The sequence below is a fragment of the Acanthaster planci genome, linkage group LG08 (assembly GCF_054643075.1).
Source record: "Acanthaster planci isolate LZ-2023a linkage group LG08, COTS_SCS, whole genome shotgun sequence".
Lineage (NCBI taxonomy): Eukaryota > Metazoa > Echinodermata > Asteroidea > Valvatida > Acanthasteridae > Acanthaster > Acanthaster planci.
In genome coordinates this window covers 13,926,453-13,951,174 of record NC_141784.1, presented here as the reverse complement: position 1 = coordinate 13,951,174, position 24,722 = coordinate 13,926,453, and the positions used below count along the sequence as shown (strand labels likewise).

Here is a 24,722-nt window from a genome sequence, read left to right as displayed (position 1 = left end):
CATTTTGTGCACAAACAATGGGCGATGTCCAGTCTTTGGAGATCAATGGATAGGACCATTGAGCGGAGGTAGAATGTGATTCTACCTCCATGATAGGACAGACTGTCAAGCGTGCACGAGTTGGAAGGAACAGTTACTTTATTCGTGACTTATAGAAATAATTCCATGATTAGTCCATGGCACCTCTTATAAAATAAGATGCAGAAGAGAAAAATATTACAATTCATTTGAACGCTTTTAGCCTACAATGCAGTCAGGGAAAGATGTTGGAGACAAGCTGCAACGGGGAAAAATGGTCTGTAAAGAGCATAGACTAGCTTCCTCATTACGTCGCTACCACTCTATTGCAATTTTTACAGATTGAGTGTAACCAGACTAGAAGTTAGAATCGCTAGTTGGTGTACCTGGTTCTAGAGCAGACTACCAGTTGCTGTAAATTTGACCTGCAGAAAAGTCATGTGATTTGACGGCTAGAGCTAGCAAGGGCATCACCGGCGCCTTGTACACAACATGCAGAAACGTAACAAGCACTGATCATGTGGCGATGAGTAGACAACGTGATAATACTATGGATAGCTAGGCATGCTAGGAGTGCAGTGGTTCCCGATCATCATTATCATGAAGTGAAATGTTGTAACTTTACCTCCATTCTTGTACATGTATCATACATTGTGTAATCGAGCGAGCGAATCGAGAAGGAAATGGTGTAGGGCTGTTGCCTAGCCTGCTTCAGCATGTTCAGTGAATCACAGATTCTCATCATTCATGTCATTCTGTAGGACTAGGTTCCACTAATAATGCCAGGAAATAACCAAGACACGAGGATGGCTGTAAGTGTTCTAACTTAAGCACTTCGTACACTAGCACTAGTCATGCTAGTCCTAGCAGTTTTGCATGGTTAGGACATGAGAATGAGCATATTAGAATTCTGTCCTGAAAATTTTGAAAACCTAGGTACGCTAGGCGGTAGCCCCAGTGGTGTGGCACGGACTCTCACTCCGAACCATCCTTGGCCACACATCCATATACGCAATTTCGTGTCGGCGTATTTAACATTCCGGCGCACCCACTTATCATCGTGGGCACAATTCCTTTTGCACACGAACATGATTCTTGACCTTTCCGCTTTCTAAAAACCATTTATTGAATGATTTCACTCACGTTATTCAGGTATTTTCCAGTCTTTTTGCCTTTATCCATTCAATCTAAGGGACTCGCTCTCTCAGTTGCCATCTTTAAAATAGGGTCGTTGAGCATTACGTCACTTGACCCCTCATCGTCTCGACGGCTGTTCCAAGACAAGATACCTAAACTGCTGCCAAAGTTTTGGAAGAGCCCATTGGTACATGTATCTTATCGCTCAGTCTGTGTATTACATATGCTGCCAAAAATGTACTGAAGAAATTTTTTCCCTAAAGTCCCCAAAAATGTAATCTTATTCCACTAATGATAAACTTTGATAGTTTTCTCCATCTTTTGATTGTAAATTCTATCGAAAACTGGACTGCTCGCGCGCCGCACAGCTCCGCTTGCGTCTGCGGCCTGTTTGTGCAATCGCTGGTGAACATGCCTAAAGCTACATTCTTCCTATGCCTATGCCCGCTACCAGCTTTAACACGAGGCCGTTAGTCTTTTTTCAAGGCGGAGATGGAAAATTTGAGAATTGGTCTTAATTTTGACCTTCACTTCACTCAGTAGGTTGAGTAGAATTTCTTTTCTTCATGGCAGAAATGAAGGATGAAAAGTAGTCAAAGATTTGTGTTTTTGGCAGAGTGAATGACGGTAATCATGGTGCATATCTCACAGACTCAAACCCGAAGCATCTGCAAAGAAACGCTTGCAGTCGGCCCACAGGTCCGTATGCCTGTGCACCCACAGAGAGCGGTAGATGGATGCAGGACTATTAGAAACATGCATGAATTGGAACACCAATCTCCACCTGGGCCAATGCCATTGCCGATCTCGCCAGCTTCTCTTTCTTATGAATGGTTTAAGTTTAGTTGGCAAACCCTGGAAATGTTTTTGACTTTAAATAACTTCGGATTGCTGATTTTATGTCAAGGTCTGTGGGATTTAGGGAATTTTCCAAAAGCTGGCATGTTTAGGTTTTTTCTTTCAATTCTGAGCAAATTTTTGTAATATGTGACGAAGTACATGTAGGCCTACTTTTTCCACCACAGTTTGCTTCGATCTTAAAATGCGACATTGGTCCAGTGGAAGATTTTTTGGGAAGTAATAAACACTCCAAGGAATCGGTTTCTAATTGGTGTTGATCCTTCAGATGTTACAATTGAGTTTCCAATAAGAAATAGAGGGGAATCAGCAACAAGAAATTTCATTGCAAGGAATTTGGCGTGTGGGAAAAACTCCCATGTACGTGTAGTTTTTATCGCTCACAATGTAGCACCCAAATGCTCAGCTTGTTAAGGAGTCAGCCATCAGTGGGCCATCGGTGTGCTGCAGACAAATTGGTCGGAGTACTGCATGGTGCCACTGCGATTCTGCAAAGCATGTGGGCCACGTCTCATCACAGACTTCAGTTTTTGGCAATGAAAATAAAGCCGCGCTGTTTAGGTTCCTTGATTTGGCATAAAACCACACATTTTTTTTTCAAAAATTGACGGATCATTTATATGGCAGTCTTTTGGAATCGCTGGACTGTTCCTGAAATCAGATCTCAAGGTTATGGAATTGGCGGTGGCGTGGATTCGATTTCTCAAAAAAGTGGAATTGCAACTCCGATTCCAAATTTGGAATCGATTCTACCCGATTCCAGGGTGGATTCGCCCAAGCCTAATGGTCTGGTATTTGTAATAAAAATACTGCGATATTTACAAACACAACATTACCTGAAAAAGCAGCAACAACAAGCTGACATTCATTGGGAATATAAACAAAGTCTACAGGACAGTGCCAAGGTTGTTGTCAACTTGGCAAAATACCATGAACTTAAGTTTTATCATCTGTCAATCCATTTATTTTCAAATTTATTTCAGTATTATTTATGTGAAAGTGAATGGACAAACTCTGGCTGTTATTTGAGTGATTCTGAAACTTGTAATGACCTTCATGCCACTAAAATAACATGTGAAAATAACACTGTAGAGTGTAATACCTTAACTACCAAATTAGTAATTTATATCTGCAGATATAGATCTTTATAATGCACTTTTCAAGATGATATTGCTATGCCTGGGCATCATGATGCCACTTCAGTTTTCATCTGCAACACATCCCTGTCTAAAGAAGATACAGGTCTTTTTATTGTGCACCATAAATGTCATGTTAACTTGACACCTGATGATTTCATCATGACGTTATCTCAATTTTCATCTACATACATTGTAACCGTCTAGGTACCTGTAAGGTTGCAGCCAAAATGAACATGCCTTTCAGATGATATAGAGCTTTGAGAATGTTGCACCTTTAATGTACTGTAACTTGACACCTGATGATGTCATCATGACATCACCTCAATTTCATCTTGAGCACGTCCCTGTTTACATGTACATGTAAGTGCCTCCGAGGTTTCAACCCAGTCAGACCTGTTCAATGGAGATTTGAATAATGCACCTTATTATTTCATCTTAAATGTTGTGTAACTTGACACCTGATGATAGTAATAATTTATAATTTATTCATTTTATTTTTGTATGCTGTACAATGAAGACATTAAGCATGGAACAATGAATACATTTAAACGTGGTTGAGCTGATGGCATATACATGTAGGGGTGCCTCGGGCAGTCGCCAAATGACCCACATTCACCAACCTCTGTAAAGGGGAGACAGTAAGAAGCAGTTACAGTTTAAGAGAGGGAAGAAAACCCCAGAGGAATAGTCTGGATAAAACCCACAGAGTCAGGTAGGGACTGAAAACCCAATCCACACGTGGCCCGGGCCGGGAATCGAACCCGGGACCACAGAAGGCGAGGAAAGAACTACCTTGCCAACCTGACTCCCCATTATGATGCCATCAAGCTTTTGCAATTCAATGAATGTAAGTTTCTCTATTTTTCAACATTCTCCTTTCCGTCAGGACACATCACTGTTTGATTAATTACTTGTAAATCCCCTTTAACTCCGTAATTGTGCCCGGATATATTTTCTCTGAACGTGCACTGTAACTACATTTTTTTCTGTTTACATCTACCAGGATGCAGCAAATGGATTCCAGCAATCAAAGCGCAGTGGTCAAGCCAATGATGCTGCATACACTATTTATACTCACTCGGACTCTGACCACACACCACTGTTAAACTCTAGATCTACCACCAGCATTAACCACAGCCATGGCTCCAACCACATGCGTGCACAGCAGCTGCAGAGGGAGTTGGCATTCTCAACAGTTCGTCGACTCTTCTGCCTGGTTGCTACGTTTGACTTTCTGATGATAACAGTACTGTGGTTCATCTATGTCAATGTGAGGTTTGAAGAATGTGTGCATGTACATTAACTATGATTTGCAATTTACACTTGCACAATGCTAGTCAGGTAATTACAAGTGTATTGATGTGACAAGAAGTTGTTGACAGGTGTTTGTTTTGAAAAAAGAGACGGTAGGATTTTTTGAAACTTTTTTTTAATTTGCCGATAAAAAATTCTTAGGGCTGCGCCGAAAAATTCGGGTCGGTTGGGAAACTGGAACTGGAAGTGCGATGGGATTACACTTTCATTTTAACAATTTGGCATCTCTGATTAAATGTACTAATTCGATCACTACGCTGAACAATCCAAAAATTTACCCAGCACTAAAATCTACATACAGCTTGAGGTCCCAATCCGCTCTGAATGGAACAAAAGAGGGCTTGTTTTTTTGATACCGCATAGACACACTATTAGGCGTGTAAGTATATGCACGTTAGACACAGAGCGTGTTGAGTGTGTGTTACTAATTTATTCTGGTATATATGGTCTTTGCGTACACTCAGAATGCATGCAAGATCCCGCTTTTTAACCACCTGTCTTTCTTTTGCCGATTGGGGGGTGCACTTCAGCTCGGGGTGGATAGGAGTGGATGAGATATCAGAATCATTCATGAAGATACTTGGCAACGTTGGGGTAACTTTCCTTAATGGCTGCCAGAAGTTATTTTTTGTTATATGTTATGTGCGGTATTGTTTTACAAAATTGTGCAAAGCACACATGCACTGCATGTCAGTAAAAATAACGCAAATCATCACAATGTCCTTTGCCAAAGTTTAACGGCAGGAAAGAATGTGAGGACAAAGTAAGTCCAAATTGGAAGAAAAGAGAATTGGCTTTGTAACCTAAGCGTGGTCCTTGTATGGTACATGTATACATAAACTAACCAGTCAAGATTGCAAAGATATTGACTGCATATACAGCCCTGCCAATTGTAAAGGTAATTTCTTCATAGCAAGTTTCTCTTGTGAAAGTATTACATTCTTTATCAATTTAATTCCTTTGGAACAAGGCTTTTAATGCTCTTTTTGCATTCTTTGATGTTAATGTTCAAATAGGCCTGAAACAAAGTAGCATAATCCTTCCCTGGGACAGCTTGATGGATTGTATTTCACCTTACTACCATAGGAAAGTAATCAAACTGTGACATGATCATGTTAAAGGTCTATTGTGCACATTACTCTCAAAGGCTGCTTCACTGCTTCACATGTAAACGTACCATATCTTTCTCTGTCCCTGTTGTCAAGGTTGACAGGGTTGCTTGTGCAAAAGGACCTAGGACCCCACAATTTGCCAGCACCTGCCTCATTGACTGTCTTCTTTCTGCCAAATGGAATTACATCATTTGCAGTTACAAATCTCTTTATGTTTATTTTCTTCTGTAGCTTACAAACTCGAATGTAACAGCCAGTCTGACGTGTGAGGTGTTGAAGTACACTGTAAGAACGTCACTCTTTGATTTTCCAGTTGTTGCAGCCTTTCGATGCGTCATTCTGCTTTTGGCATATGCACTGTTCCGCAGCAAGAGATGGTGGACCGTTGCTGTGAGTTTTCACCCATGGGGCTGAACAGTTTATGTTATGAACTGAAATTTCTTAGACTCATCATAGCCATTACCAATCACCGTTTCCCTGAGGAATTTGGTCAAGGATAATGGACCTGTGATAGGGCATCGAAAACAAGGTCCAAGCCTGTACATGTACCTGCAATGGGATTCTCTATCCTGCACTATCTTCAGGGAGAAAGTGACAACCAGAATCCTAGATCTTTTTCATGCATTGTGGCAATTTTTACATGCTTGTGCTCTGTCTTTGCAAATTGAAGGAGGATTTTGAATTTTTATTTTAAAATGAAAAAGTACTTTCACCATTGGGAGGTCCTGTGAAAGTGCAATTTTCCCTTTTCCCATCGCTACTTAGCAGATCACGTGGTGGTCAGTCCAAGTTGTAGCTGCATACAGTGTGCCATGTGGACTTTGTAATTTTGATTCAGCACATGCACAAAGACATGCTGCTTGTTTAGTCCAGCCCTCAACTTCAGTTGGATGCTGATCAGGATTGTCCCTAGCACAATTGGTAGATTTGATGATGGGGGGCAGTGCTACAGTTGTGTAGTGATACAAAATGAAAGTTTGCACTCAAAGTGAAAGGGTTTTATTCTTTTTGTGTAAGTGTAATGGGACTGCATTGCTTCTGTACCTAAGGGGAAATAGGGTTAACTGTAACTGAAATGTTTCTCTTGTTTCTTGCTAATTAGTTGACCACCAGTCTATCATGCATATTTTTGATTACAAAAGTCTTCTTGTATGATTTTGAGGTGAGTACAAATCTTACAGTCCTTATTTCCTGTACGTGCCTTTCTTATTCATTGAAAGCAGTGTATTTGTGCAAGGCATCTCTTATGTAACTACCGGTAAGCCAAACCTTGCTTGAAATGTGAGGAAAGCAACAGTGTCTTTAGTAGGGAGATTCAATTTGTTATGTTCACGTGAATTTAATAGAACTCAGTGTATCAGATTTTTTTCAAATTTAACTTGCGGAAGGCTTATTTTCCCACTAGTGACACTCATGGATTTTCTAACCCTTCTTTATTTCTGTCAACAGTACAAGCATCATGATGATAATCCTTGTGTGCCTCTGGACTCAAAGGCACACCCTGTAGACTTCCTTATTGCTATTGTTTCCTTCATCATTCCATGGATAGAGACATGGATCCTAGACTTTCAGGTTATCTCCAGAGAGATGAAGCTCCAGCGTGGTGTGTATTCATTCCCCGTCTTGTAGATTGTCTAGTTACATGTCCCTGCAACTCCCAGTGATTGTGGGGGAGACCCCAGTTGAATTAGAGCAAAAAGTCCTTGTAGAAAAAATGTTCTAAAATGTCTGCATTGAAAAAATATTCTTTTAAATGTGAAATTGGGAAAGAAGTTTGGGTGAAATTTAAATATACTTTCCCCTGAAAAACTAGGTTTACAAATAAAATAGTCTGGAACATAGTCTCTTGCGAGTAAATCTTTCTTTCTTGCCCAAAGTAAGGCCCTAAGAGTATTTTCAAAAATTACATTTCTGTTTAAAGGACCTTTCAGCATTGCGGTGACAACTTGTGTACTGCATGTTTTCACTATTGATGCAGATTTCTACACCGTACTTACAGCATGTGGGATTTTACAGAAACCCACTGTACATTGAATTTATGAAGAGTTCAGACATATAGCATACATGGAGCAGGCCGTGGATAAAAGTGGTGGCTCTTAAGTGAACACTGAATTTGTTAATGAAAGAATTTTCCACTTCTTGTTGGCAAAGCCGAGGAAAAAGTTTGTTCATATTGTGGTAATTTCATTGTCAGTAAAAATAACGTTCCAGTGGATAAATTTTATATGCCGACTGTGTCACCTGTAAAGTGCTTGGGATATTCATTACTAGTGTTAAATCATATTATATGAGAAAAATAAAGATCGCTGTGAAATTGTAAAATTCATATAAAAATGTTATGTTATCTAATGTTGGTTGTTTTAAGATGTACTTCACTTTTTGCTACAGATCTTAGTAATCTGGAGAGGCAACAAAATGCTCCAGCAGAACGACCTTCTTTGCTACAACCTGAACCTTTTCCCGCCAACACTGAGCCAATCAGATTTTACTCCCCGGAGGGCTCTCAAGGTGAGAGGATTGGATGTCATTTGCTCCTTTCGCAAAAAGGGAGCATGAATATGGTGTTTGTGGCCAAGAAGCTTTGGGTCAGTCCATAGTGCTCCTTCAGCAAAAAGGGAGTATGATTATGGTGTTTGTGGCCAAGAAGCTTTGGGTCAGTCCATGGTGCTCCTTCAGCAAAAAGGGAGTATGATTACGGTGTTCGTGGCCAAGAAGCTTTGGGTCAGTCCATGGTGCTCCTTCAGCAAAAAGGGAGTATGATTACGGTGTTCGTGGCCAAGAAGCTTTGGGTCAGTCCATGGTGCTCCTTCAGCAAAAAGGGAGTATGATTACGGTGTTCGTGGCCAAGAAGCTTTGGGTCAGTCCATGGTGCTCCTTCAGCAAAAAGGGAGCATGAATATGGTGTTTGTGGCCAAGAAGCTTTGGGTCAGTCCATAGTGCTCCTTCAGCAAAAAGGGAGTATGATTACGGTGTTTGTGGCCAAGAAGCTTTGGGTCAGTCCATAGTGCTCCTTCAGCAAAAAGGGAGTATGATTATGGTGTTTGTGGCCAAGAAGCTTTGGGTCAGTCCATGGTGCTCCTTCAGCAAAAAGGGAGTATGATTACGGTGTTCGTGGCCAAGAAGCTTTGGGTCAGTCCATGGTGCTCCTTCAGCAAAAAGGGAGTATGATTACGGTGTTTGTGGCCAAGAAGCTTTGGGTCAGTCCATGGTGCTCCTTCAGCAAAAAGGGAGTATGATTACGGTGTTCGTGGCCAAGAAGGTTCGGGTCAGTCCATGGTGCTCCTTCAGCAAAAAGGGAGTATGATTACGGTGTTCGTGGCCAAGAAGGTTTGGGTCAGTCCATGGTGCTCCTTCAGCAAAAAGGGAGTATGATTACGGTGTTCGTGGCCAAGAAGCTTTGGGTCAGTCCATGGTGCTCCTTCAGCAAAAAGGGAGTATGATTACGGTGTTTGTGGCCAAGAAGGTTTGGGTCAGTCCATGCCAATCCAAACACCCTCCATGTGACCCAATTCAGATTTGCCTGAAAAAATTGTTGCGACACTCTGACATACAAAATTAAGGGAAGTAAAATTTCAGCTTGATATCTTCACAGTTTTCTTGTTGTTAGCTGTGACAGTTTGGGTGCAGTGCCTGTTTATGGCTCCCACAAATTGCTTATTTGTTTTATTATCTTTGAAAGCTGAAGCATAGTTTTCAAAATGTATTTTTGCATAGGGGAGATATTAATTTATGTAACAGGTTTTGCCCTTACCCAATGTATATATTAATAAACACTGTATGCTCAGTGCTTGTCCGAGAGCTTGCGAAAAAAGTCACAAGCTTACTTGGGTGGGACTCGAACCCATGACCTCCTGCTTACTAATGCATACGTCTTAACCACTCGACCACCAAGCTTGCCAGGGTCAGCTGGCCGGTCCGAGTCAGGTGAAGCAGTGGGTACCGCGAACTATTTTCAAGATGTATATTTGTGTTAGGAGATGTTAATTTATATAATGGGTTTTGGTGTCAGTGCTAATTCCGAACCGTATCTTATTATTCTATGATGAAAAATAAATCACCTCTTCTAATCTGTCAGTTACGTACCACGTAAATCCTAAATTTGTAGGCCGTTCAAGTGATTTTTTTTTCAGATTTTGGGAGTTTATGTTTACTTTTAAATTTTGATATTTTAAAATAAATAAGTTTAAATAAGTAGGCCTGCATAAATATGACTCAGAACCCTCGTTAATTGTGTAATCGGGTTACCTATATTTGCTTTCTCCGTATGTTTATCTTATTAGATGAAAATTATTATGCCAAAATGTGGTACTGTAACGGGATTCACCATTGGCCTGCTTGACACAAACGTTTCTTCACTTTATTACTTTTATCCTTGCCCACGCTAGTTACTTGAATTTCTTGGTCATTGCACATTTTTACATAGCTTCAGAAACAGGGAGTGATTCCGACTACAGTGAAAGTCTTCGTTCCCATGCATCAGAGTTCCAGTCATTGCCAAATAGTCGACAAGGAAGCTCAGTCAATCTTGCTGCTTCCATTGAGGTGAGATCACCAGCATGCTAGAACTTGCTATATGTACATGTAAACTATTGGGTGTTCAGCTGCTCTAAATAATCACCCAAATGCACTTAGCGATTGGTCTATTCTGCATGAAATCTCCAACTTTCCCTCCCTTTTTTGAAACATTCTTTCACAACTGTGAATTAGAAAGAAAAGGCAATTGACTGATGGCAGAATTATTGATAAATCATGCACTGAAATTAAACAATTGCCTAAAGATAGAGTGCTTTCGCACATCGGCTGATAACGGCCAATGTACATGCATGTACATGAAAATGGTTTAACAATCAGTGGTTGGTATGATATTGAGAAATACACTGAATTTTACCATGGACTATGGTTGTGGGTGTAAATTACAAGATGCTTCCCTTAAAGGTAAAAACGCGAATCCCCTGTGAGCTGTAGAAATTGGAAGCCCTATTTTTGTTATTAATGCTGTCTTTATAGTGAAAATGTAGTAGACTTCATCGGGTTTGCCATCAGGTCTAGATCTTCCCCATGCATATGTGCATAAACCTGTGTGTTTACTCTGGGCGCCTCCTTTGACCAAAAGTCTCACCAGTATCTGCTTCAGCCAGCTTAACCAGCTCATCAGAGCAGCGCTGACTATGCAGCATGTTCTATCTTCATCTGATAAGCTCCATCTATCTCAGTAACACCCTTGTACAGTTAACCATGAACCATTAGAAATTGGGTTCCATAGAGTGAAAGTTAAAAAAACTGGGGATATTTTATTTACATATTACATGTAAATGTCTTAGAAAAATCAGAAGGTTTCAATTTAGATTTGAAATAGCTGATATTGTGTAGCAGTTCAATATCAAGCAGGAGATCATTTTAGAGTCAAGGATCAGCAATACATGTCGTTAAAATGATGTACTCTGTCATCAATGTGTTAACATTTTTTGTTCATTTAAGACAAAGTCATAAATCCTCCTCACAATACATTGACATTGTGGTGTGATTTGTTAGAAAGCATTGAAATAGTAACCATTCCTGTATTATGTATAATTTCTGACTCAAACAAGGCTGATCTTCAGTTAATTTTATTTGCCCTAACTCAATACTCGAGTTCTAAGTCCATTTAAAGAAAAATGCTAACAATCACACTTTCTGTCTGTTTCGTACCTTGTCTCTCATTCAGGAGCAAGAGTACCTTCAGAAGGCGAAGGAGTCGCTACGATTACTGGACAGGATTTTGGCCAAACAAGATGGTTGGCATGATGAAGTGAAGAAGCCTGAACTTAATGCCATCATCAGAAGCAACAAATTTGACAACATCAAGGGCAAAATCTATAAATTAGAGGTATGATTAATGCTGTAATGTCATATTACTAGCTGCTGCCATCTGAAGCTAGAAGTTTTGCATTTGTGAAATGGTATCAAATTTGGAAAATTAGAGGAAATAGAGGTGTGAAGTGTGTCTGTAGAATGTTTCATTTGATGTGTTTGAAATAACAATTAAGTACAAAAGCTGTGAATGTTTGTATTACTGTCTTCATTGAATTAGATGTACTGGCAGTTTGTTAATCCTACCATGTTCCATTTTCCAAGACTTGTTTTATATAATAAGACAGTCCAAACATTTCATAACTACAAAGGTCTGAGCTTTTTTCCTTTTCAAACCCAACTGGGTCATTCTGTGAATTCAGGGTCCAATTGTTCCTGTCCTTGTTACGTCTGGCGTATGATATTTAAATGTTTAGAACTCATTATTAACTTTCCAGGAATGAATAAGTACTGCAAATTACCTGCTAAACAACTGAAGTACAAGCACTCTTTCTCAGAGATGAAACTTTTCCAATTTTAAATCAGAAAATCTCCCAAGAAATTCCAATTTCAGATTTCCTACAAAATTTCATTTGTAAGTAATAATTCCAATAACGTGATAACAAAAATGAAACAGTGGCAATGCATACACAATCTAGTTTAATGGCTTTCACCTGTTGTGAATGTAGTTAGCATTTCTACTGTAGACACCCACAGGCCAACACTAAACGATGCCTTTTCCGACAAAATAAAAGATTAAGAACCGAGCAGTATGAGAATTTGTGTGTGGGAGTAGCATTGGTAACTCAAGCTTACACTTCTGGTCATGACCAAGTCAATGACAAGTACTCTCCACTGCATATGCAGCGGGTACATGTTAATGTTTGTGAACTGCAATGATAATCTCTTGGAAATAGAAATGGATGTTGCAGATTGATCCCAGTTATGATTTGGAATATAGTGTAGCCAAGGGACTATTCCTCGATGTACATTAGGAAACTCCACGGTGGACTGTGCTGTAACAGTGACATGTACATCTAGGCCTACCCTATTCTTTTCCCCCCTTAAGTTGGTGTTATGAACGCAAGAATAAATCTATTCATCCTCACCTTAGTAAATTTGATAAAACATTTGTGAAAATCAGTTTTTACTGAAGGAAAAGTTTTTTATAATTTTCCCCCCTCAGGCCTAATCATATAATTTTTTGGGGGGGCGGGTTCATTGTTCTTGGGGATAAACCAGGTGCATGAAATCACATTGAAGGAATGTGGTCAGGCGCACATTTCTGACACTGATTTCGGTCTGGTGATATTTTGCGTTTTTGGCCAAAGCCAGTTCGTCTCTGATCTGATACACACATGTACAACTTTCACTTAGGGTTACTTTCCTATACTGTTATAAAGTTATCAGTTTCCTCTTTTGTATTGTGTAAATCATCAGACCCAACTACCATCACCACCAGAGCAAGTCGTAGATGTACTTTGGGATAAAGTTGAGAATGCACCAAGCTGGAACCCGACAGTTCTTGAAAGTGAGGTTTTACAACAGATAGATGACCACACTGATATTTTGTATAATGTCAGCACTGGAGGACCAGGAAATATCGTAGCTGGCAGGTAATGTTATATGTTTATGCTTTTGTTTGACAACACAGAGATTCATGTGACACAAATACTGACTGTATACACCCTTTACGAGTACACAGATGTATGTCTAAAGAATATGTACGTATGAAGCTGAATGTTTTCACCTGTGCTGTTTGAAGCATGTGGTCCAGTGGTTAGGGTTTGTGATTCATGAACATTGGTTTGGGGGTGCAAATGTAGCTGCTGGTTACATGGTGTAACCTTGGGGAAGTCACTTTACTCCCTGCTTGCCTCTCTCCACCTAGGAGTATAAATGGGTACCTGTGAGGGCAGAGATACCTGTTGAGTTTTAATAACTGTTTGTGGCTGATGTGGCAGCATCAAGCTGTGTTCTCCCCGGAGAGCTGATTTTGTGTAAGGAATGTTTGTGGGCTTGATGAGCAGGGATAAGTGTACATTTTCAGTCAGTGTTGTTATTTATTCTATGTTGGTATCAGCACTTTGCTTAAAGTTTTAAGTCGAAGTTCTTAAGTTGCCCAGACAAATGGAATTTAAGGGTGGGACGTTTAAACGAAAAAAGTTCCAAATCCGTTTACAGATTTTCCCAAACATTTAAACAAACCGCCCTTTTTAGAGGTTTGCCGTTTTGATTGACGTAATCAGGCGTTCATTTTAATTGCAAACGATGCCTATAAAATGTATCTGATTTTCAGAACACTTTACTGCTTGGTGATATCAAAGGAATACCATGAATTCATCACCAGAACTTTGTGTCAACTATTTACATTGTATTACAGTTTATTGTGTTTAAGGTTTTCAATGACCATACAAAAATATCTTTTTTTGTGAGTACCTGTGATTCTGGAAAGAAATGGGTTCTGAAAAGAATCCTGTGGTTCTTTTCAGAACTGCACATACTCACAAAAATATTGGCAAACATGTTACAATCAAGGTTGAGCAACTTTGAGTCTTGTACATGTAAACATATAGGACAGGCTTTTCTGTTTGCTACCCTCACTGATGCAGTATTTCATTCTGAGGATTCTTGAACTGTGAATTCCATACAGCTCGATAGAAAATGGTTTACTGCCCACTCTAAGAAGAGTGTGCTTCGTAACATTCCTTCTCGTCAGCTACCATCATTTTCTCCACTGTCTACTAATGACTCCCACATTCTTGATTGTCGTTGTAGGGACTTTGTGGCAGTGCGTAACTACTGGCAACGAGGAGATGTGCATGTATGTAGCAGCATTGCAGTTGAGCATCCCAAGAAACCTCCATGCAGTAAATATGTCAGGTTAGTTGGACTAGCATTGTAAGGCATAGCTGCCAAACTCTTCCGTGGAATACAGATTTTATTGTTAACGATTAAGGTAGGCATCTTCCTACAGTTATAAAACTATGGACTCTGTAAGGAAACTTGTGTACTTGCAGCAGTTGAGTAAGGGAAGGTGGGGCTACTGGATCTCTTAAGCACATTCTTGATTCTAACCATATTCAGTAATCTAGGAAAAAGATAAAACTACTCTTAAAACATGACCAAAACACTTGTTTGTTTATTGCAAACAGCTGAAATCAATTACATTAATAAAACTTATGAATATTAACTCATTTGAAATTCATGCAAAAGTGGACCACTAGCCCCACACCAGGGGCAAGTGGACCACATCATAAAACCTTAAAACTTGTCACCAAAAGAGTACAAAATGAATGTTGGAATGAGTAAATTAATAATAAAACACTGAAATTGGCAATCGTAATTGTCTTCGAAGCACCAGAGTTCAATTTAAAAAATTCTATAGAAAATGCCTATACCTTTCCTCCAGTCAGGTAATTTCTGGATTTAGGGATGTTAAGGTAAGTGTGGAGTTGCTTGGATTGGGCATTTTTATTATCCTAAATCATGATTTGAAGTTTATTTTTCAAGTTTATTTATATTTTTCACTTGGGCCTCAATTTATGTTCAGCTTAATCTCTGAAAAATAAATATACAGTAAACTCCGACTAAGTCGGCATCGCGTAACTCGTCATATTGTCTAAGTCAGCCTTTTGACAAAAGTCCAGATCATCTGTAATGCATTTCCATTGAAAATTTCATGTCTAAGTCGGCATTTATAAGTCGGTATAAAAAAACATGCTTCAGTATCAGTTTCCTTCGCCATGGTTGCCAAGAAGTGTCAAGTGACAAGTCCCACACTGTTTGACTGATGTCTGTTTATTAGCAGCACAGGTCATGGTTGATAATCGCGGCCAGCATGAGTACATCAATACCAGTAACTCCTCTTGTGCTACATGCATGCGCTCTGTCCATTTTGGGGGTCGCCATATTGAACATAGTCTGGTTCCCTGCCCAAAGATTCTCTGACGACCCTTGATAATGATTCGTCGGGTAGTCGATGACCCACTTGCCCCACCCTCCCCTAGGTCAGCAATAAGCAATGGTAGAGTTTGGTTTGTTAACATACATGGAATGTAAAGCATGACCTTGCCTGTGTCATCTCATTCCTGTAATTTAATGAATCTGAATACTTACCAGTAGATCATGTGCATTGGTTTAGCTGAGTTCAGTTCAAAGCGGAAATGCTTATGGCAAGCAGAGCACTCAACAATTTGTCAACCAAATGTACCAAACTTTGACCTGTGCTGTGTAGCCTTCAAACTATGTCACTGTATCACGTGAAGTGAATCATCAAGGACATTGTTATTCTTGTTAGTTTTTCAAGTTTATTAAGAGCACCATATTTAAATGCATCACATTGTTTGAATTCTGCAGACAATTATGTGGAGGAACAGTGTTTGCAAAAGTAGCCATAGGGGTGTCTGACTTATTTGATGTTAAGTTGATTTATATCTCTTTATAGGGTGATTACGAATTAACCCTCCTTTGGTTTTACAGCACAAATATGTACGAGTGCCCACAGTCACTCTCTTGCATGTATTTTATATATGGAACACAAACATGCCCAGGTTCAGTGTGTACACATTTGGTTGCCAGCACAAAATGACACGGTCTTTTGTGCAGTCCTCTTCACTGCATTTGGTTTACAGCACAATTATGCACATGAAACAGTGAAGCACAGTTGTTTGGCAGCACAAACATGCAATCTGGTATTCCTGTGAGGGAGAGTTGGTGCAGTACACAATACAACACAGCTGTGCTTCTTTGAGGTATTTACAAAGAGACCCAAAGAGTGACTTCAGCAGGAGGGTTAAAGAAACAAGTGAAATGGAAGGATGCAGCCAACATGGAACAGTTTGGAACTGTTGACCTGTAGAAAGGCATGCATACAACCTTGAAATTTATCTTGCAAACACAGACTTTCTCATTGCAGGATTATGTGGATGATGAAGTGCAAAATGAGTCAAATACAAGTGACAACAAACATAGTAACGCCACATGGGAATGTTGTGTCTGGGTCTGTGTTGGTTGCTAATACTCAGCCGCGTGCTGATGATAGACTTGACCATACAGAGCTCTGGAAGACCCTTCAGTACAGTTGTAATTATGCCTATATCTCAGATGTTTCCCAAGTCACACATGAATGTATTCACAGTGTCTTCTCGGTGACTCATTCAGCAAAATGGTAACCCTCGTGGTCTTGTTCTTCCCAGGGGATTCAATGGACCAACTGGATGGGTAATTGAAAGTCTCAATGGTGACCCCTCACAGTCTAAGTTTCTATGGATTTTGAACACCGATCTCAACTTCAAGGTATGAAAACACACTCTTACTCCCACAGGTCTGATCTTTGTCACATCCATCTTTCTTTCTGCTTTCTTACTAAAACAGGTCACCTCTGTTAGTTGAGATGAGGACAAAGTGCGAGAAATTTGCTGTTTTTCCCAATTCAAATAACTAAAATTCTAAAATAGGAAATTTCCCGTAAGTCAAAATAGTATGTGAAGATAGGATTGTTATCCTGCCTGCTTGAGTTGAAACAAGTCACCAGTTTTTGTGTCTTAAGTCAAGTTGAGTCATTGCAACATGATGATTTGAGTTAAGTCATTGTGACATGATCATTTGAGTTAAGTCATTGTGACATGACCATTTGAGTTAAGTCATTGTGACATGATCATTTGAGTTAAGTCACTGTAACATAATGTTGTGGAATCTTATTAACTTTCACTGAGTCGGGTCTTCTGATGAGGGCCTTGAGTTGAGTCATTGCTCACAGTGACAACTCATTTACCCACTGGGAGTCGAGTTGCTAAAAATTGCAACTTGAGTCAAGTCATTGACTCGAGTCATTACAACTCTGCCCACCTGACATGCTGCCACACCTTGCAAACTGAATGTACTGAGAAATAAAAACCACAACAGTGAGCAGATTCAGAATGTTAAGTAACCTCAGCAGAAGAATTTTCTGAAATTCTTAGATTAGCGCCATGCATCCTGTGTGCGTCGCCATACAACAATCATTATTGTGTCCCATTTCCGGTTCCCATAGTTATTTTGTTCAATTTATTCCATGCTGTTGAATGTCCTTCACCAGGTATGGACCCCACAGGCCATCATAGATACTGCCCTCTGTCATGTACTCATGGACATTTGCACTAGCCTTCAGAAGTACCTACGAGAGCTCCATCAGGAGATTAGAGCTGTCCGGCCTGAATGTGTGAATCAACGAGATGCAGAGAAGGTTAGCATAAGCAGTTATGAGGATCTGGAGGAACATTCACCATCCCTGGATAGCTTTGGCTCAGTGTAGTGAGTTTAACGCCGACTTTTGGAGGCTGAAATTTGGGGGCGCTGTCATTGTCCATCAGAATAGAAATAAATGCTATATGAGCTTTCTTGCAGGAACAGTACATGTAGATGTGATAACTCACATGAGCTTTCTTGCAGGAACAGTACATGTAGATGTGATTACTCACGATTGTAGACTGATTTCCAGGCACATTATGACAAGCATGCATCAGCTGTTTTTTGTCTGAATCTGTACAGACCTGTTGTGTCATTGGATTGGCTTGAGCTTGTGACAGTGCCAATTAAATGTTTACTATATTTTTTGGCCATTGAGCAGTTACTTTTGTATGGAGTTTGACACGATGTGCCTCCCTGTAACAGCCGCCATTGTAATCACACATTGTTAGGATACTCACTGCAGATATTTTAGACCTTTTTGTGACCCTTTCTTGCTGTTTATGTCAGAGAAACTCATTGTGTTGTATATCTGATAGAAGGGCACTCAAGTCCTTTTTTATGTAGCTTCTAATGCAAGAAATGGTTTCATTATATCTCTCTGCCGGGCAGTACACAAGCATATATTGATCTTGATCTAAATCCTGAATCAGGATATGTGAATTAAACTTCCTAATGTGGTTTTGTCAATCACAAAACTCCTACACTTTGATGTATTGGAACCCCAAATCAAGCTTCTTCAAGTCACTGATTATCACAGGATACACAATACGTCTCAAGATGGGGGGGGGGTTCGGATTCTGCACACTATGCACCTATGCACACTTGTAAAACTTTGTCTGTTTGAAATGTAGTGTTGTTTAGGTTTTCCTATTCAAACTGATTACACAATTCAGGGTTGTTTTTGATGTTTATACCTGAGCAAGTTTGATTGTGGTGCTAATTGTTTGGATGGTATTTATTTTCATGAACCACATGTACTTTGGTTGACAGTTTGTTTGCCAGCACACACGAATTAGAAACTGTATCATTCCACGCACAGCGTTCATCTTGATATACATGATTAGGTTTCTGCCTTCAATTGTCACTTGCCCTTTTTTTGTGCAATTAATTGAGTATTTGGTGCATTCACAATCGTTTAATGCACATAGGATAGAAGGCACTGAAGCCAAATAATGAGGATTGTACTTCTCATCCTTACCTTCTTTTTCATTTTAAGATACCATTATTCTTCTATCATACATCAGTATTCCTGCTGGCCTAATTTCAATTTGAACTTATGTACCTGTAAATAGTTTCTGATCATGTGCTGACAAAATTGAAATGCTCTTTTTAGTCTGGATATACAGTGATCTGAAACTGCAGTCAAACACACCCTGAAATGAATGACTTCAGCTGATTTGGGTAATAATTTGTTTAGATTCAATGGGAAAATACATGTTATAAACATGCTCTGAATTTTTTACAATCTTCTCATGTACATATTGTTGATTCAATTAAACAATTGGAAATCCCTGTTTGATATTATTTTCCATCGTTACTAAAAATAGTCATATTTTCTATAAAAAATAAGAATTTCCATTGAAAGAAAAGTTTAGTCAAAAAGTGTCTGATACAAACAAATGAGAATCAGAAACTGTAAATAATGTGATTGGTATTTCAACTACTTTCGTCTGTATGTGTGTATCATGAGCAGGGTTTCTTTTGAATCTCAGTTCACTTCTGTGGTCCAGTGACTGAACTGTCACTTAATCGGCTCTGAAAAGTGTCTGTGAAATGATGAGTTTGAAACCAAGTATAAATAAAGTTGCAATTTCCTAAGCACACAATCATGTACATGTAGCTTTAAACTGCGACGATGGTGCGACTTCTGTTTAGTTAAAAGTGCATTTTCTACATTATGCATCCTATTTTTGCTGCCTTTTTTTCAACAAAATAGCTTCAAAGTGGTTATCTGCTTGATTTCAAGTGGAATGAATTGTATGTATTTCTTATAATCTTACCCAAGTGGAATTTTGCTGTGGCATTTGCATGTGTCGCAAATCATAAATGTTTGATATACGTACATTTAGTTTTCCAGATATTGATTGCTCAGATTTACTGACTGAATGGTAATCCAAGTGACTCAAACGTGTTCAACACTGAGTAGGATACTAATCTATCGTTCAAAATACTGAAGCAGTATCAAGGTATTTATTTTCTTATTCTGCTAAATAAATCTCTCTCTCTTCCCACGTGACAGTCATTACTTTAGCCTGCAATGAATGATAAACTGTGGCAGGCTTTCAGAATGCAAAAGAATCTTTCACAAGTTGCTGAAAAATGTAGGCAGGTATCAAAATATTGTATTATATATACCACTTCTGTACACATGTATACTAAACGAAAATGTAGTCTTCTCTAAAAGAAGTGGAAAGTGTACAGTTTGAAAAAAACCCCAGCACTAACCAAGGGTGATATTTCTGCGTACTTTGGCTGTCCGTACAAATTGCAAGCAACATGTACTTAATTGTACCAAACTTATCTAGAGCCTCGTAAAATGTAAGAAGCTAACTTTGACTCACGGGCACTTCCAAACTATCATTGCAGACATGTTCTATTAAAGTGCACAGTCATCTGAAAACCAACATGTTCAGTTCCTACATTTTAGAGGCGACGTAACAACCCGATCCCCGTTTTATGAGAAGAAGGTATAATTACAATTATTCACTTTCCAAAGTTAGCACACATCGGCAGTCGTATCGATCACTCTTGTAAAATAGATTGAACACTGAAGACTGTACGTGCCTGTAGGAAAAACCGCATTTATTCCGTCCCCGGATCAGGCTAAGATTTTGCGGATATTTGAATTACATGTAGTTAAAGTGGCTTTGTAATTCTTGGCATCATTCTCGGTTTACATTGCACTTAACAGGAACATAAATGTCATACATTTTCCCGATCAACTTCGTCAACTTGCCATTCGAAGTTCGTGCGGTCGTATTCAACGGTTTGGCTCATCCAGTTGCCGTTCTGATTCGTTTTCGGACGTGCACTTTATGAAGCAGCACATTCAGTGTAGAATTTGCTCCATTTCAACCATGCACAACCGTCATCCCCATCAATGGGACTGCTTAGAATAACGAATTCACAACCAAGTTCACATAGCCTCGCTTGCAAACAGCGCAGAAAGTCAGAAACTAAACATCAAAGGACGTGATGAAAGATGCATCCAGTAACAGTTCAATGGTGGTTTTACTCAGTAACATGATTAAACCACGTCAGTTACTGACCTTGTTCTAAAATTTCGTGCATAATCAATAATAGTAGATATTTGGTTTCACTTGATATGAGCAACAATCGATACACCATGGAGGCGATGGGGACCGACAGATAGAGATTATTATTTATGTACATGGGATCAGACATCCTGCTGTCTCACTTAAATTAATGACCTTTTGGACGTTCCCATAGCATTATGGACGACAAATAACCAATGCATTATGTGCACAACTTTGTGATGACAGTGAACCAGGCAAACTTACTTAATATCACCTTGAGAACCCAGAGAGAAAATAATTTTACCTGTTGCGTTGGTAATTTTTTTTAATTAGAAACTTCAGGAGTGGAATGTAACGAGGAATCGTTTTGTTGATGTCAGTGAGCTAATATTTTTGCAAAAGAGAATCAAAGTTTGACCGCCTCAGTCGACCAGTCACATTCGAAATTTAAGCTCGGCGACTGGAAAAAGTCAAAGGTGATTTTTCTTTTAAGATCAAAGTAATTTTTATTGGAGACTGTGCATTCATTTTGTTTTAAAATCCATCAATTTAGTAACAATGGGAATCCCGTAAAGATCAAGAGTGCACCATTGTTTGAATATTCCTCAGAAATTAATTGGCCGTTTTTGCAGTGTTATTTATGTTGGTGGTCACTTTTGATTACTCTGTCACTCTTCAAAGAATACCTTTTTCTATAAGCCTTATTGTTTTGAGGGCTAAATATTCTTGTTTCACCTTTCATCATGTTTCATTTTGCTATTAAACTATCAATCATTGGCCATCCAGGCACTTGAACATGCATAGGCCCTATTTCAATTCACTTGTACAATTGTTACAAAGCTTGCCCGTAAACTGTAACACCTGGTCAAATTGGATAGCGATCTGCATGCTGTATTGGAATGCATCGTTTTTTTAATTTTAAAGACACAATTACCTAATCTACATACCTCGAAATGAATTGAGTAAAGTGAAAACCAAACTTTGTCGCAAATTGCACAAGATATTTACACGTAAAATATCGAATGAACTAAATACCTAGCCTATAGAACATTGCTCAGTGCGATATCCATTGTGACCGTTTGATAGTTAATGATATGTTTGCAAGTTCCATTATTTTGTACTCGACTTGTAAGTGTCGTTTTTCGCTGGGCCTGGAAGGCGTTGTCCTTTACATTGTAGTATGTTTGTAATGTTCAATGTGTTATGGTAGTGACCATGTATTGATTATTTGGAAGAAGAAAACAATAGTGGTGAAGATAAAGATCCACCTACATCGTTATTTTTATAATACATATTTATTGTTCAACATGCGTTGCCCGAGAGCCAGTATTTCTGTAATTCAAATAATGTACTTGACTTGTTCTCTACCGTGACAATTCACCGATGCCTCTTATTGTAAGGACACTTAGCTGTTAAAGTGTTAAGAAAATAATGTTTACCAATTAACTGTGTAGCTCGGGCATGCCCGCCAATTTTTAAAGTTACACACATTGAACAGTTGGGCAGAGGTTGCATGGTGGTATGGGAAAAAAATCGAGAAAATTGTGAGAAGTATGTGAAATGAAGCAGGGAAATGTGGGACAGTTTCTCAATCTGGCCGGAATTCTACCTGAATTGGTCACGTGGCAGTGGCGAGTGCCTGGTCTTAGGATTTCGCAAGAATGAAATCACGTTGGGTTTGATAACCATGCTGTGAATTATGCCGACAGTAATGACATCATGGTGTTTGCCTATAATGAATAGAAGACAGAGAATGACACGTGAGCCAATGGCAACCAGTGGCTAACGACCGCAGTCGCTTCCGTGTTTACGGCAGACATGGCTTAATAAGTTAAGGTTATATCAAGGTAATAAAATGCTCCTTGCAATGGAAGGACGATAATAAGTGTCATACTTTTGTCGCAGCGATGAATTCCATGAAATCAAATTATAGATATTTGGATATTAAAGCCATTTGACATCATAACAAAACGGCTGTCCCTGGTATGCGTGAACCTATAGGGAGAATGAAACCTATTTTTCCACAACGACGTATATAAAAGAGATGCTAACAGCATTAGCGAACAGTCCTCGATGATACGCAGTCATATTGGAAAGGCTTACCACGATAAAGGACGAGTCACCAGGCTACAAAATGAATGTCATTGCTTGATTATTGGATGAATAAGCTTCAAATGACGATTCTGATTGCCCAATATCAACTCGCTGACTTCCATCACGGTAGCCAAGACAAAAATTATTTGTCCATGTGTGGATTCCCAAACCTGTAAACTGATGATGAGTTTTAAACTTTGAATGTTTGAGTAACTTGTGTGGGGGGAAAGACTCGATTTTGAGTATTTAGAGGTAACTTGGAAATTTTGTTGTGCTGCTTCGCTCCCTGATTGGTTTGAACATCAAATCTATTGCTTGTTGTCCAATCCCATCATGCACAGAGAGAGTGAAAAGGATTTACATCGTATGTTTTAAGTCCTTAGAGTCTTTCGGTTCGCTTGTATATCTTGCAACGAATTAGCGTCGTTCAGTGGTTTGAGCATGGGGTTGTGCTGAAAGATTCGGCAGACAGACCAAAAGGAGGTGAGAAACGGTCACATTGAAGAATAAGTTTTCCTGGGCTAGGTACGTACGTTGATGAGATGCCACGTTTTCTGAAATGGGAACCAAATAAGAATGGTAAGAAGCGGTGTCGCTTACACCAACAGATTGTCGGGCACCATCGCACGTGCTATGGGCTTAGGCCAATGCAACCCCAAGCCGTGCCCTTGCGGTCATGGAGAGAACTGATCTCTACCTACCAACAAAGGGGGCTGACGGTGCTTCTGAATCCGTACGAGACACTGGTTGAGTGGTCTGTTGGGCGGATTGGTAAGGTATTGTGTCCCCTTTCACCACCGCACCGCTGCTGCCAGAGGCTATTTTTCATGCCCGACGTGATGGTAACAAAGCCGGCTAAATTGAACTTGACGCTGGAGTCAATCAGCGCACAAAGGCACGCCGATGCCTCCTCCATGTTAACTATGCACTGGGAAATTACTTTCCATTTAATGCGGGGTCCTTTTGCCCACTGGGCCGCGGAATTAAGATTATACAATTGCATAGTTTTAATACCGTCAAAGGGACCACCGCAGTCGCTTTTTCGTCAGTCCTCTCCCCTTCATTTCCTTTCTTTGGTAGGTGGAAAATTGGCTGTAGAGACTCCATGTCAAAGGGTTAATGGCAACTGTAACCGTGTCGGCTGTGTGGAGATTGCCGGGGCTGGGCGGGCTATGATACGGCAGCTTAGACCTACTTGTTCAGGGGCAGACACTCGTGTAGATAGATGTAAACCACAAACGTTTCTGGATTTGGTGGACACGGTCAAGCCCGTTCACCGAGGACAGGTAATTCATTCCGAAATAACGTTAGAACATTTTAAATGCGAATTTGGACATTGATAGGTGTGAAGTCAAGAAGGAATATTATTCAATGATGTAGACGTGTGGATGTTATGAAATACATTATTATGTTTGGCATTGACCTTTTTGACAGCGATATTTTGACGTACTTTGCAAACTGATTTCTTTTACTACGCAAATTTGTTATAAATTTTGTCACTTTGTGCTAGGTTTATATGAAAGTAGTAATTTGAATCTTCAAACGACTGATGCGATTGAAAACCTCAGACCACATTTTGTGTACTGTTCGAGCTGTATATAAATAAAGGAAAAGCCAGACCTTTACAGCATGATTATGCGACCGTAGATTGGATTTTCCCGGCACAGTCCCGCGCCCAAACATTATGGAAAACCAGAGCCTCGAAGGACACGATCGATGCATATAGGCCTACA

General features: G+C 39.6%; 2 protein-coding genes across 5 annotated transcripts in view; one reads left to right on the top strand and one right to left on the bottom strand.

Annotated features, from left to right (window-relative positions):
• Nucleotides 1-24,722, bottom strand: part of ubxn4 (UBX domain protein 4) — a 69,145-nt gene that overhangs the window by 30,616 nt on the left and 13,807 nt on the right. The gene's annotated exons all lie outside the window — the stretch shown is intronic.
• On the top strand, nucleotides 71-22,768 carry stard3 (StAR related lipid transfer domain containing 3). 4 transcript variants are annotated; one of them, XM_022231397.2, is made up of 12 exons: nucleotides 71-295; nucleotides 4,156-4,422; nucleotides 5,810-5,968; nucleotides 6,681-6,740; nucleotides 7,028-7,181; nucleotides 7,967-8,086; nucleotides 10,002-10,120; nucleotides 11,283-11,444; nucleotides 12,848-13,023; nucleotides 14,186-14,290; nucleotides 16,606-16,705; nucleotides 17,487-22,768. In XM_022231397.2, exons 1-12 carry the CDS (start codon nucleotides 248-250, stop codon nucleotides 17,700-17,702), a joined length of 1,686 nt encoding a protein of 561 aa, XP_022087089.2. In that variant the 5' UTR covers nucleotides 71-247; the 3' UTR covers nucleotides 17,703-22,768. The 4 variants fall into 4 exon arrangements, with proteins under 4 accessions (XP_022087089.2, XP_022087092.2, XP_022087090.2 ...); XM_022231400.2 differs by lacking the exon at nucleotides 71-295 and adding an exon at nucleotides 390-520; XM_022231398.2 differs by lacking the exon at nucleotides 71-295 and adding an exon at nucleotides 420-830.